The sequence below is a fragment of the Pseudophryne corroboree genome, chromosome 1 (assembly GCF_028390025.1).
Source record: "Pseudophryne corroboree isolate aPseCor3 chromosome 1, aPseCor3.hap2, whole genome shotgun sequence".
NCBI lineage: Eukaryota > Metazoa > Chordata > Amphibia > Anura > Myobatrachidae > Pseudophryne > Pseudophryne corroboree.
This window is the reverse complement of record NC_086444.1, coordinates 517,045,283-517,060,842: the sequence shown is the minus strand read 5'-3', so window position 1 is coordinate 517,060,842 and position 15,560 is coordinate 517,045,283. Positions and strand designations below refer to the sequence as shown.

General features: G+C 46.7%; 1 protein-coding gene across 1 annotated transcript in view; it reads right to left on the bottom strand.

Moving 5' to 3' along the window:
- DMRT1 (doublesex and mab-3 related transcription factor 1) overlaps positions 1–15,560 on the bottom strand; it is a 282,371-nt gene that overhangs the window by 59,359 nt on the left and 207,452 nt on the right. The window contains exon 4 of the mRNA XM_063951260.1: positions 5,255–5,538. Coding sequence (XP_063807330.1) covers positions 5,255–5,538 — 284 coding nt within the window. The remainder of the gene's footprint in view (positions 1–5,254; positions 5,539–15,560) is intronic.

Sequence of the window (15,560 nt, the reverse complement as noted above, 5' to 3'; positions counted from 1 at the left end):
ACGGATCTTCTGTGAGCATTTCCTGAAGAGCTGAATACCAGGCCCTTCGAGGCCAATCCGGAACAATGAGTATTGTCTGCACTCTTTTTCGTCTTATGATTCTCAGTATTTTTGAGATGAGCGGAAGAATAGGGAACACATAGGCCGACTGAAACACCCATGGTGTCACCATGGCATCCACCGCTACTGCCTGAGGGTCCCTTGACCTTGGACAATACCTCCGAGGCTTCTTGTTGAGGCGTAACGCCATCATGTCTATTTGTGGAAGTCCCCACTGACTTGTTATCTCTGCAAAAACTTCTTGATGAAGTCCCCACTCTCCTGGATGGAGATCGTGTCTGCTGAGAAAGTCTGCCTCCCAGTTGTCCACTCCCGGAATGAAGACTAATGACAGAGCGCTTGCGTGATTTTCCGTCCAGCGAAGAATCCTGGTGGCTTCCGCCATTGCCACTCTGCTCCTTGTCCCGCCTTGGCGGTTTACATAAGCGACAGCTGTGACGTTGTCTGATTGAATCAGAACTGGTAGGTCGCGAAGAAGAATCTCCGCTTGTCGTAGGCCGTTGTATATGGCCCTCAATTCCAGTACGTTGATGTGTAGACAAGCCTCCTGGCTTGACCACAGTCCCTGAAAATTTCTTCCTTGTGTGACTGCTCCCCATCCTCGGAGGCTCGCGTCCGTGGTCACCAGAACCCAGTCTTGAATGCCGAACCTGCGACCTTCGAGAAGGTGAGCACTCTGCAGCCACCACAGGAGAGACACCCTGGCCCTGGGGAACAGGCTTATTTTCTGATGTATCTGTAGATGGGACCCCGACCACTTGTCCAGAAGGTCCCACTGAAACGTCCTCGCATGAAACCTGCCGAAGGGGATGGCCTCGTAGGTCGCCACCATTTTTCCCAGTACTCGAGTGCATTGATGGACTGACACTTTTTTCGGTTTTAACAGGTCTCTGACCATGTTCTGGAGTTCCTGGGCTTTTTCCATCGGGAGAAAAACCCTCTTTTGTTCCGTGTCCAGAATCATGCCTAAGAAATATAGCAGAGTCGTTAGAATCAACTGTGACTTTGGTAGATTTAGAATCCAGCCATGCTGCTGCAGCACTCTCAGGGAGAGTGACACGCTTTTCTGCAATTGATCTCTCGATCTCGCTTTTATCAGGAGATCGTCCAAGTACGGGATAATTGTGACTCCCTGCCTGCGTAGGAGAACCATAATTTCCGCCATTACCTTAGTGAAAATCCTCAGGGCCGTGGAAAGCCCAAACGGCAACGTCTGAAACTGGTAATGACAGTCCTGTACAGCGAATCTCAGGTATGCCTGATGAGGGGGATATATGGGGACATGAAGGTATGCATCCTTTATGTCCAGTGACACCATAAAATCCCTCCCTTCCAGGCTGGAGATAACTGCCCGGAGCGATTCCATCTAGAAATTGAACTTTTTCAAGTACAGGTTTAGGGATTTTAGATTTAGAGTGGGTCTGACCGAGCCATCTGGTTTCGGGACCACAAACAGGGTTGAATAGTACCCCTTCCCCTGTTGAACTAGGGGCACCTTGACAATCACTTGTTGTTGACAAAGTTTTTGAATTGCAGCTAAAACTATCTCCCTTTCTGGGGGAGAAGCTGGTAAAGCCGATTTGAAAAATCGTCGAGGAGGCACGTCTTCGAATTCCAGCTTGTAGCCTTGGGATACAATTTCCATCGCCCAAGGATCCACGTCTGACTGAACCCAGACCTGGCTGAAGAGTCGAAGACGTGCCCCCACCGGCGTGGACTCCCTCAGTGGAGCCCCAGCGTCATGCGGTGGATTTAGTAGAAGCCGGGGAGGACTTCTGCTCCTGGGAACTAGCCGTAGCAGCCATTCTTTTCCCTCTACCCTACCTCTGGCGAGGAAGGAAGAGCCCCGACCTCTTCTGGACTTATGCGACCGAAAGGACTGCATCTGATATTGCGGTGTTTTCTTTTGCTGTGGGGGAACATAAGGTAAAAAAGTAGATTTACCCGCGGTAGCTGTGGAAACCAGGTCAGCGAGAACTTCCCCAAATAAAACCTCACCCTTGTAAGGCAAAACTTCCATATGTCTCTTTGAGTCGGCATCACCCGTCCATTGACGGGTCCACAGGGCTTGCCTAGCAGAAATCGCCATGGCGTTGGCTCTTGAACCTAACAGCCCAACGTCTCTGGAAGCGTCTCTCATATATAAGACTGCGTCTTTAATATGACCTAAGGTCAATAAAATGCTATCCCTATCTAGGGTATCAATGTCAGATGACAAGGTATCTGCCCAAGCTGCTACAGCGCTACAAACCCAAGCCGACGCTATTGCCGGTCTGAGCAAGGCACCCGTATGTGCATAAATTGATTTTAAGGTAGTTTCCTGTCTGCGATCAGCAGGATCCTTGAGGGCTGCCGTATCTGGAGACGGTAGCGCCACCTTTTTGGAAAAGCGCGTTAAAGCCTTGTCCACCCTGGGCGAGGATTCCCACCGTAACCTGCCCTGTGCAGGGAAAGGATACGCCATAAGAATCCTCTTGGGAATCTGCAGTTTCTTGTCTGGAGTTTCCCAAGCCTTTTCAAATAACGCGTTCAGCTCATGAGATGGGGTAAGGTTACCTCAGGTTTCTTTTCCATAAACATGCATACCCTCGTGTCAGGGACAGAGGGGTCATCTGTGATATGTAAAACATCCTTTATTGCAATAATCATATAATGAATACTTTTGGCCACCCTTGGGTGCGACCTCGCATCATCGTAGTCGACACTGGAGTCAGAATCCGTGTCGGTATCAGTGTCTGCTACTTGGGACAGGGGACATTTCTGGGACCCTGGAGGGCCCTGTGATACAGCCAAAGCCATGGCTTGACTCCCTGTCTTTTCACTGGACTCTGCTTTGTCCATTCTCTTATGTAATAAAGACACATTTGCATTTAAAACATTCCACATATCCAGCCAATCAGGTGTCGGCGTCGCCGACGGAGACACCACAATCATCTGCTCCATCTCCTCCTTAGATGAGCCTTTCGCTTCAGACATGACGACACACACGTACCGACACCCCCACACACTCAGGGATAGATATATATATATATATATATATATATGGAGACAGTCCCCCAATAAGGCCGTTTGGAGAGACAGAGAGAGAATATGCCAGCACACACCCAGCGCCACCAGATACTGGAATAAATCCCAGTCAGTACAGCGCTTTTATAAATATACTCACTGCGCCAAATAAATGTGCCCCCCCCCCTCTTTTTTGCCCTCTGTATGTGTTCATCGGGGGAGAGTCCGGGGAGCCAGCTTCTCTGCAGCGTGCTGTGGAGAAAATGGCGCTGGTTAGTGCTGAGATATCAAGCTCCGCCCCCTCACCGGCGGGCTTCGATCCCGCTCAAATCTTTATACTGGTGGGGGTTTTGCCATATACTGCCTCCGCAGTATATATCTCTGCCAGTGTCCCTAAAAGGTTAATAATTGCTGCCCAGGGCGCCCCCCCTGCGCCCTGCACCCATACAGTGCCGTCAGTGTGTGTATGTGTTGGGAGCAATGGAGCGCAGCGATACCGCTGCGCGTTACCTCGTAGAAGATCCGAAGTCTTCTGCCGCCTTTGAAGTCTTCTTTCTTCTCATACTCACCCTGCTTCTATCTTCCGGCTCTGTGAGGAGGACGGCGGCGCTGCTCCGGGATGAACGGCGAGGGTGAGACCTGCGTTCCGACCCTCTGGAGCTAATGGTGTCCAGTAGCCTAAGAAGCAGAGCCTATCATTTAAGTAGGTCTGCTTCTCTCTCCTCAGTCCCACGATGCAGGGAGCCTGTTGCCAGCAGTGCTCCCTGAAAATAAAAAACCTAACAAAAGTCTTTTACAGAGAAACTCAGTAGAGCTCCCCTGCATTGCACCCAGTCTCCCCTGGGCACAGGATCTAACTGAGGTCTGGAGGAGAGGCATAGAGGGAGGAGCCAGTGCACACCCATCTAAAGTCTTTAGAGTGCCCATGTCTCCTGCAGAGCCCGTCTATACCCCATGGTCCTTACGGAGTCCCCAGCATCCTCTAGGACGTAAGAGAAACAGTAATTATTTACTTTTTCTCTTTTGGAAAATGTTTGAATAACAAGGGCAGGATGTAATGGTATCCGAGATCGCCGTATCGCTGGTTGCCTTGTAAGTGATTGCCCCTTTAAAGAAATATCCAAGATCAGCAGGTACCCCACACCTATAGCGATCTAGGACACGCCATTATATCCTGCCGAATGATTCTATTTAACAGATAACATGCCTTTACATAATAAGTTGTCGAACTAACTTGATAGGAAGTGATAATTAGAAATCATTTCTGCCCACACTTTTCAATAACATCATTTAGCGATTTATAATTTTCAAAAGGAACAGGGTTCTAGGATTAAGTTAGTAGTGCTCACTCCAGAGGCTCGACAGGCAGGGTGCAGGGGGTGGGGGGGTTTCCGGTGTTTGGGAGTTAACGGACGATTGACATTTACTCCAACACATTACCATATTTTCGTTCTAACCAGCCAACTAAGTGGATGGATGGATGGATAGATAGATAATCCTACGGTGGGCGCACACTATACAATATATGGGCAGATCTTGTGATATGACCATTGGGTGGATGCAATGTGTTGCAATGCGGTGTGGTTGCATTAAGTATTTGTGGGGGTAATTCATATCTGATCGCCAAATCCAGTCCCAAACAGGCTGATGTGATCGCAGCGGCTAAGTAAGTCCTGGGCTGCGCAGAGACTGCACAAAATCAAATTGTGCAGCTATACTGCACATGCGTTCGCACACTTGCACAGCTAAAATACACCCCCCCTTTGGTGGTGACTATCTGATCACAGGACAGCAAAAACGCAGCCCAGCGATCAGATCTGAATTACCCCCTGTGTCGGCACGGATTTTGTAGTGTGTATGGCAATGCAAGTGTACAGGAAAATTAATCAAAATGTTTGTTAACTGTTTGTAAACCAACAAATTAATTATAACCATATTAGAATAAGGGTAAAAAAAAATGTTTCAGGGCTTGCTATATATTGCTGATCTTGATTGGTTGCTATGGACAACTTCCCTATTGATCCACTTCTCCACTCTTTGGACTGCTTCATACACCAAACTCCATGTTCCAGGACAGCACTAAAATAAAGAAAGCACCATTCTGCCACTTCCCAAAGGAGGAACTGAATATATTATTGAATTATTTTGGAACTGGAACTGAATATATTATTGAATTATTTTTCTGTACCTGCCACTGGTTTGTTGATTGGCCTGGAACATAGGCAGATGAGAAACTCCTGAGACTGTTCTTTATTGGTGATGCAGCTATTCCACCTATTTCACTGCCACTTGCTGGATCAGAGCTCATAGCCATTTGGTAGGGAGGATAGTTGTATAGGTTATTGTAATAAGGATACAATGATGGTTGATAGAAGTTGCTGTAGTAAGCGGAGTCTACAACAAAGTCAGATGTGCTGTCCATATGCCCTCTGCTGGTAATAGAAGGTATATCCTGAACAAGCATCCTGCTCTCTACAAGAGATAAGACAATATAAAAATCTGCTTATTATGTTATAACACACAAGAAAAAAACAATGACAAAATAGTAGCACCTGTGTTCAAGGGCGCAGGACATGATTATATAGTTACAGGGTTAGGGGTCTATTCATAAAGCAGTGAAAAGAGTGTAGAGGTTAGCCTGTGGAGAAGTTGCCCATGGCAACCAATCAGCTGCTCCATACAATTTTATAGTTTGCAAATTATAAATATTATTTCAATGCTGATTGGTTGCCATGGGCAACTTCTCCACTGGCTCACTTCTCCACACTTTTCATTGCTTCATGAACAGACCCCAATGTGAGGTTGACAGAACTGTTAAATGAAATTGAATGAAAAGTGATGTGTGGACGGAGATAAAGTACCAATCAGCTCCTAACTGCCATGTTACAGGCCGTGTTTGAAAAATGACAGATATGAGCTGATTGGCTACTACTTGATCTCTCTCCAAGGCTTAGTGCATCTGATCCACAGTTCCCACACATGAAGAAAGCAATTATTGAATAAAATAAAATAAATACATTACACTTAACAAAGTTAATAGTTAAAAACTAGACTTACCTAATTATTATTTAATTATGAATGTTCAATACGCCACAAATATATGAATTTGTAATATTCAATGGTCTTTACACGTCACAAAGGGCATGTTATACAGTGAATTCAGCATGGAAGTGACATTTTACACTTTTCAACTGGCGTTAGATACAACTTGGTAGAAATCCACAAGTACCATATTTATCCTCTGGGTGCTGATATTGGACTATGAAATTGGCCTGTGCAACACCTTGGGCCTTATTCGGGGGATGCGGAAGGATCCCGGCGCCATGAATGACAACGGATCCCGAAGGTGAGTTTACGGGTTTGGGTTAGGCACTAAGAGGAGGGTTAGGGTTATGCGGTGGGTGTAAGGAAGGTTAAAGTTAAGCTGTGGGGGTGAGGAAGGATAGGGTTAGGCTGCGGGGTGAGGGTAAGGGTGTGAAAGAATTAGTTTAGGGGAAGCCATATTCTTCCTAATTTTGATGACCAAAAGGTGAGTCCAACGTGTATATATGACCATTTATGATAAAAATTGTTCTACACATTTGTTTGTTTTTACTTTTTTATGTACATCACATCACGAGGATTTGAGACAGAATACTGTTAGACACTGAAGTAACAACATCGAGGCAACATCGTAAGAACATTGAAAGCGCTCCAAAAGGAATGTATTGTATTACATTTTACATTGTAAATTGTGTATTGTATATCTTTTAGCGTCCAGGATTGTTTGTTTCCAACCTCTGAAGTAAATGTATTTTACATTGAAATGTGGTGACATTTCAGGAAAAATAATCTTGGGCAGCTTATTTTAGGCGCCAGTAGAGCAGGATCCTCCACCTTTTCCCTGCTGTAGTATTTGTTTATATACTTACCCAGAAGCCATCTGCTTTCTCAGCTTTAGGATTCTGACCACCAGAATTTCATACACAACCCAGCGTTGTACAAGTCAGACGCAAATCCAACCTTGCTGCTTGCTTGATATGTGCATTCTTTATGTTCTGGAGTGTTTGGCAGCCGGCACACACAGCACACATAGGTGCCAAACACAGCTACATACATCACCAGAAAACATGATCCCCTCAAACATGGAAGCATAGTAAATTCCCATATTTCATTAAAAAAAACACCTGTGTCTGATCAATCACACCCGTGTTTAATCTCGGGCACACACGAGCAAAACACAAATCTTAGTAAATTTACCCATAGTGTTTCCACTAGGCTCATTTAGATGGGCACAATGTCATGTTCGTATTTTACATGTAAAAATGCACCCTGCCCTTTCTAGGAGCGCCATATGGGATCCTATCACACGCCCTCCTCAGAGATCGCACTAACTTAATGAGTGGGTCATGCAGGATGAGAAATGGCCAATAGGATTTGGCTGTGCGTGTGCCACAGCCAATAGCAATCCTGCAGTGTCTACACATGGCCACATCACTTGCAGGCATGCATCAAATCCCCTGAAACAACAACCTCATTGCCTGAGATGATCCTGCTAAATCCCCTAATGAACGTTAAAATAAGAATTTACTTACCGATAATTCTATTTCTCGGAGTCCGTAGTGGATGCTGGGGTTCCTGAAAGGACCATGGGGAATAGCGGCTCCGCAGGAGACAGGGCACAAAAAGTAAAGCTTTAGGATCAGGTGGTGTGCACTGGCTCCTCCCCCTATGACCCTCCTCCAAGCCAGTTAGGTACTGTGCCCGGACGAGCGTACACAATAAGGGAGGAATTTTGAATCCCGGGTAAGACTCATACCAGCCACACCAATCACACCGTACAACTTGTGATCTAAACCCAGTTAACAGTATGATAACAGCGGAGCCTCTGAAAAGATGGCTCACAACAATAATAACCCGATTTTTGTAACTATGTACAAGTATTGCAGATAATCCGCACTTGGGATGGGCGCCCAGCATCCACTACGGACTCCGAGAAATAGAATTATCGGTAAGTAAATTCTTATTTTCTCTATCGTCCTAGTGGATGCTGGGGTTCCTGAAAGGACCATGGGGATTATACCAAAGCTCCCAAACGGGCGGGAGAGTGCGGATGACTCTGCAGCACCGAATGAGAGAACTCCAGGTCCTCTTTTGCCAGGATATCAAATTTGTAGAATTTTACAAACGTGTTCTCCCCTGACCACGTAGCTGCTCGGCAGAGTTGTAATGCCGAGACCTCTCGGGCAGCCGCCCAAGATGAGCCCACCTTCCTTGTGGAATGGGCCTTAACCGATTTAGACTGTGGCAGGCCTGCCTCAGAATGTGCAAGTTGAATTGTGTTACAAATCCAACGAGCAATCGACTGCTTAGAAGCAGGCGCACCCAACTTGTTGGGTGCATACAGTATAAACAGCGAGTCAGATTTTCTGACTCCAGCTGTCCTGGAATATATTTTCAGGGCCCTGACAACTTCTAGCAACTTGGAGTCCTCCAAGTCCCTAGTAGGTGCAAGGCACCACAATAAGCTGGTTCAGGTGAAACACTGACACCACCTTAGGGAGAGAACTGGGGACGAGTCCGCAGCTCTGCCCTGTCCGAATGGACAAACAGATATGGGCTTTTTTGAGAAAAAACCACCAATTTGACACTCGCCTGGTCCAGGCCAGGGCCAAGAGCATGGTCACTTTTTATGTGAGATGCTGCAAATCCACATATTTGACTGGTTTTAAACCAATGTGATTTGAGAAATCCCAGAACTACGTTGAGATCCCACAGTGCCACTGGAGGCACAAAAAAGGGGTTTGTATATGCAATACTCCCTTGACAAACTTCTGGACTTCAGGAACTGAAGCCAATTCTTTCTGGAAGAAAATTTACAGGGCCGAATTTGAACCTTAATGGACCCCAATTTGAGGCCCATAGACACTCCTGTTTGCAGGAAATGCAGGAAACGACCGAGTTGAAATTTCTTTGTGGGGCCTTCCTGGCCTCACACCACGCAACAAATTTTCGCCACACGTGGTGATAATGTTGTGCGGTCACCTCCTTTCTGGCTTTGACCAGGGTAGGAATGACCTCTTCCGGAATGCCTTTTTTCCCTTAGGATCCGGCTTTCCATCGCCATGCCGACAAACGCAGCTGCGGTAAGTCTTGGAACAGACATGGTACTTGCTGAAGCAAGTCCCTTCTTAGCGGCAGAGGCCATAAGACCTCTGTAAGTATCTCTTGAAGTTCCGGGTACCAAGTCCTTCTTGGCCAATCCGGAGCCATGAGTATAGTTCTTACTCCTCTACGTCTTATAATTCTCAGCACCTTAGGTATGAGAAGCAGAGGAGGGAACACATACACCGACTGGTACACCCACGGTGTTACCAGAACGTCCACATCTATTGCCTGAGGGTCCCTTGACCTGGCGCAATACCTGTCCCGTTTTTTGTTCAGACGGGACGCCATCATGTCCACCTTTGGTATTTCCCAACGGTTTACAATCATGTGGAAAAAACTTCTCAATGAAGTTTCCACTCTCCCGGGTGGAGGTCGTGCTGAGGAAGTCTGCTTCCCAGTTTCCATTACCGGGATGAAAAACTGCTGACAGTGTTATCACATGATTTTCCGCCCAGCGAAAAGTCCTTGCAGTTTCTGCCATTGCCCTCCTGCTTCTTGTGTCGCCCTGTCTGTTTACGTGGGCGACTGCCGTGATGTTTTTCCCACTGGATCAATACCGGCTGACCTTGAAGCAGAGGTCTTGCTAAGCTTAGAGCATTATAAATTTACCCTTAGCTCCAGTATATTTATGTGGAGAAAAGTCTCCATACTTGATCACACTCCCTGGAAATTTTTCCCTTGTGTGACTGCTCCCCAGCCTCTCAGGCTGGGCTCCGTGGTTACCAGCATCCAATCCTGAATGCCGAATCTGCGGCCCTCTAGAAGATGAGCACTCTATAACCACCACAGGAGAGACACCCTTGTCCTTGGATATTGGGTTATCCGCTGATGCATCTGAAGATGCGATCCGGACCATTTGTCCAGCAGATCCCACTGAAAAGTTCTTACGTGAAATCTGCCGAATGGAATTGCTTCGTAGGAAGCCACCATTTTTACCAGGACCCTTGTGCAATGATGCACTGTTTTTAGGAGGTTCCTGACTTGCTCGGATAACTCCCTGGCTTTCTCTTCCGGGAGAAACACCTTTTTCTGGACTGTGTCCAGAATCATCCCTAGGCACAGCAGACGTGTCGTCGGGATCAGCTGCGATTTTGGAATATTTAGAATCCACCCGTGCTGATTGTAGCAGTATCCGAGATAGTGCTACTCCGACCTCCAACTGTTCCCTGGACTATGCCCCTATCAGGAGATCGTCCAAGTAAGGGATAATTAAGACGCCTTTTCTTCGAAGAAGAATCATCAATTCGGCCATTACCTTGGTAAAGACCCCGGGGTGCCGTGGACAATCCAAACGGCAGCGTCTGAAACTGATAGTGACAGTTCTGCACCACGAACCTGAGGTACCCTTAGTGAGAAGGGCAAATTTGGGACATAGAGGTAAGCATCCCTGATGTCCCGGGACACTATATAGTCCCCTTCTTCCTGGTTCGTTATCACTGCTCTGAGTGACTTCATCTTAATTTGAACCTTTGTAAGTGTTCAAAAAAAAATTTTTTTTTTTAGAATAAGTCTCACCTAGCCTTCTGGCTTCAGTACCACAATATAGTGTGGAATAATACCCCTTTTCTGTAGTAGGAGGGGTAATTTAATTGTCACCTGCTGGGAACACAGCTTGTGAATTTTTTCCCATACTACCTCCTTGTCGGAGGGAGACTTGGTAAAGCAGACTTCAGGAGCCTGCGAAGGGGAAACGTCTCGACATTCCCATCTGTACCCCCGGGATACTATATGTAGGATCCAGGGGTCCTGTACGGTCTCAGCGCCATGCTGAGAACTTGTCAGACGCGGTGGAACGCTTCTGTTCCTGGGAATAGGCTGCCTGTTGCAGTCTTCTTCCCTTTCCTCTATCCCTGGGCAGATATGATCTTATAGGGACGAGAGGACTGAGGCTGAAAAGACGGTGTCTTTTTCTGCAGAGATGTGACTTAGGGTAAAAAACGGTGGATTTTCCAGCAGTTGCCGTGACCACCAGGTCCGATGGACCGACCCCAAACAAGTCCTCTTCCTTTATACGGCCATACTGTGCCGTTTGGAATCTGCATCACCTGACCACTGTCGTGTCCATAACATCTTCTGGCAGTTATGGACATCGCGTTTATTCATGATGCCAGAGTGCAAATATCCCTCTGTGCATCTCGCATATATAGAAATGCTCTATAGTCAATAAAATACTGTCCCTGTCAAGGGTATCAATATTTTTAGTCAGGGAATCCGACCAAGCCACCCTAGCTCTGCGCATCCAGGCTGAGGCGATCGCTGGCCGCAGTATAACACCAGTATGTGTGTATATACTTTTTATTATATTTTCCAGCCTTGTCAGCTGGTCCTTGAGGACGGCCCTATCTATAGACGGTACCGCCACTTGTTTTGATAAGCGTGTGAGCGCCTTATCCACCTTAAGGGGTGTTTCCCAACGCGCCCTAACTTCTGGCGGGAAAGGGTATACCGCCCATAATTTTCTATCGGGGGGAACCCACGCATCATCACACACTTTATTTAATTTATCTGATTCAGGAAAAACTATGGTAGTTTTTTCACATCCCACATAATACCCTCTTTTGTGGTACTTGTAGTATCAGAAATACGTAACACCTCCTTCATTGCCTTTAACGTGTGGCCCTAATAAGGAATACGTTTGTTTATTCACCGTCGACACTGGATTCAGTGTCCCTGTCTGTGTCTGTGTCGACCGACTAAAGTAAACGGGCGTTTTAAAAACCCTTGACGGTGTTTTTGAGACGTCTGGACCGTACTGATTGTTTGTCGGCCGTCTCATGTCGTCAACCGACCTTGCAGCGTGTTGACATTATCACGTAATTTCCTAAATAAGCCATCCATTCCGGTGTCGACTCCCTAGAGAGTGACATCACCATTACAGGCAATTGCTCCGCCTCCTCACCAACATCGTCCTCCTACCTGTCGACACACACGTACCGACACACAGCACCCACACAGGGAATGCTCTGATAGAGGACAGGACCCACTAGCCCTTTGGAGAGACAGAGGGAGAGTTTGCCAGCACACACCAAAAACGCTATAATTATATAGGGACAACCTTATATAAGTGTTTTCCCTTATAGCATCTTAATATATATATAAGCATATCGCCAAATTAGTGCCCCCCCTCTCTGTTTTAACCCTGTTTCTGTAGTGCAGTGCAGGGGAGAGCCTGGGAGCCTTCCCTTCAGCCTTTCTGTGAGGGAAAATGGCGCTGTGTGCTGAGGAGATAGGCCCCGCCCCTTTTTCGGGCGGCCTCGTCTCCCGCTCTTAACGGATTCTGGCAGGGGTTAAATATCTCCATATAGCCTCCGGAGGCTATATGTGAGGTATTTTTAGCCAAAATAGGTATTCATTTGCCTCCCAGGGCGCCCCCCTCCCAGCGCCCTGCACCCTCAGTGACTGCCGTGTGAAGTGTGCTGAGAGGAAAATGGCGCACAGCTGCAGTGCTGTGCGCTACCTTTAGAAGACTGAGGAGTCTTCTGCCGCCGATTCTGGACCTCTTCTTACTTCAGCATCTGCAAGGGGGCCGGCGGCAAGGCTCCGGTGACCATCCAGGCTGTACCTGTGATCGTCCCTCTGGAGCTGATGTCCAGTAGCCAAGAAGCCAATCCATCCTGCACGCAGGTGAGTTCACTTCTTCTCCCCTAAGTCCCTCGTTGCAGTGATCCTGTTGCCAGCAGGACTCACTGTAAAATAAAAAACCTAAGCTAAACTTTCCTAAGCAGCTCTTTAGGAGAGCCACCTAGATTGCACCCTTCTCGGCCGGGCACAAAATCTAACTGGCTTGGAGGAGGGTCATAGGGGGAGGAGCCAGTGCACACCACCTGATCCTAAAGCTTTACTTTTTGTGCCCTGTCTCCTGCGGAGCCGCTATTCCCCATGGTCCTTTCAGGAACCCCAGCATCCACTAGGACGATAGAGAAAACTACTAATAATTATAACCATTGCAGTAACCGAGGACACATTTATTAGGGGGCACAAAATAATTTTTCTGTGTACACCAAATAAATGCATGTATGTATAATGAAATACATTTATTCTACAAAACAATTCTAATACCAACCTGATAATAATAATGATCAAATTTACTTTTATAATCAAGTATAAAATAAAACTCCTGGTAATACAAATGTAATATAAAGATATTAGTAGGCTAAAAAAACCTTAAGACAAGAAATGGTTAAGTTATAAAATACTACAGTTCACTAAGCTGTCTATACAATTAGGGAAAACAAAACAGTAAAAATGTTCACCAGCACATATACTGTAGTAATAAGAGCTAAACACACAATAAAGTGATATATACAGAAAGACTGCAAAGGGAGTCATGTAGAAACTAGCCAGAACATTGTGTACCAGCATACTGCACCACAACAATGTCCTACAGTGTAAAAACCTTGTATAAACAGTAGATAGCTCTGTTCCTCCTAGTCCATCTCATGCAGGTATAACACGTGTGCTGTGATTATGTGACCTTGGCCTTCTCTAATGTTGTATAGGCTCAAACAAATTTAGCACTTGCAGAAACATGGAAGGACAAACATGTAATTTATGTGTGCTGTAGTTTTGTAACTCCAATGCCTAATGAAAGTAGAGGGACCATGTGGCGTTACTCACAAGGTTCCCTGTTCTACTAATTGTAAGTCCTATACATTTCTCATACGTCCTAGAGGATGCTGGGGTCCGCTTCATGACCATGGGGTATAGACGGTTCCGCAGGAACCATGGGCACTCTTAAGACTTTTCAATGGGTGTGAACTGGCTCCTCCCTCTATGCCCCTCCTCCAGACCTCAGTTTTAGAAATGTGCCCAGGCAGACTGGATGCACTCTGAGGAGCTCTACTGAGTTTCTCTGAAAAGACTTATGTTAGGTTTTTTATTTTCAGGGAGAACTGCTGGCAACAGACTCCCTGCTTCGTGGGACTGAGGGGGCAGAAGTAGGAACCAACTTCCTGAAGAGTTTCATGGCTCTGCTTCTGGCTGACAGGACACCATTAGCTCCTGAAGAGTACTGAACGCTAGCCGTGTCTAGATGCTCACTCCCACAGCACGCCGTCACCCCCCTCACAGAGCCAGAAGTCAGGTGAGTAGAAGAAGACAGATCTTCTATCAAGAAAACTGATGGCTGAGGTACAGCACGGCTGGCAGGAGCGCAGCGCGCCATTGCTGCCCACACACACAGGCACTGCAGGGTGCAGGGCGCGGGGGGGGGGGGTGCCCTGGGCAGCAAAAACACCTCTATAAACTGGCAAAAAGGGGGCATAAGATGCCCAGGCACAGCCCTACCCCCGCCAGTATAAATATTCTGAAAAGTTTCTGAGGTAAAAAGGGCGGAGCTTCTTCCTCAGGCAGCCAGCACACTGCTCAGTGCCATTTTTTCTCTCCTCAGGCTGCAGAGACATCGCTGGTCCTCCTTCACTTCTGACTACAAGTATCAGGGTGCAAAACGGGGGGGGGGGGCACAAGTGAATTTGGTGCTTTACAAGTGTGTTTTACTGTGTAAAAAGCGCAGCATGTCATTGGGCATTTTGTGTTCACAGGCATTAGATACTGGCGCTGGGTTTGTGAACTGGCTGCTCCTAAACTGTGTCCCCCTGACAGATTTTACTGTGGGTCTGTCCCCTATAAGTCCCAGTGTGTCTGTGTGTGTGTTGTACACGTGTCAGAGGCAGGGAGTTCCTCCCCGGAGGAAACCATTTTAGGGACACAGAGTTGTAATGTGGTGGCGCTGCCGGCACACCAAGAGCCTGCATGGGTGAAAGAAATAAGTGATAGTATGCATCATATCAATAGGAGATCAGATAAATCTGAATCTCATGCTGAGTGCTGGAGAAAATCTGTGGAGGATGTGATTTTTCAGGGCTCTGTTCTTCCATCCGCAGGCGACCCCTCTGAGTCACATAAGAGACCATTTGCGAATATTGTGAATACTGATACCGACACGGACACTGATTCTTGTGTCGACGATAGTGACTCCAGAGAAATAGATCATAAATTGGAAAAAATATACAATATATGATAGTGTCTTTAAGGGAAGTTCTGGAAGTCACGGAAGCCACTCCTGTACCTCAGGAGAAGGCTTATTTCTATATAGAAAAGAAATCTAAGGTCACTTTCCCTCCTTCCCACGAGCTTAATACACTCTTTGAAGGCATGTGGGTGAATCACGAAAATAAATTTCGTAATCCCAAGAGAATTCAGATTGCTTATCCTTTCCCGGTGGAGGACAGGAAAAAATGGGAGTCACCCCCTGTGTTAGACAGTGCCCTGTCCAGGTTGACAAAGAAGGTAATTCTCCCTGCACGGCTTCACTAAAAGTGCCGGCAGACCAAAAGATCGAAACTACA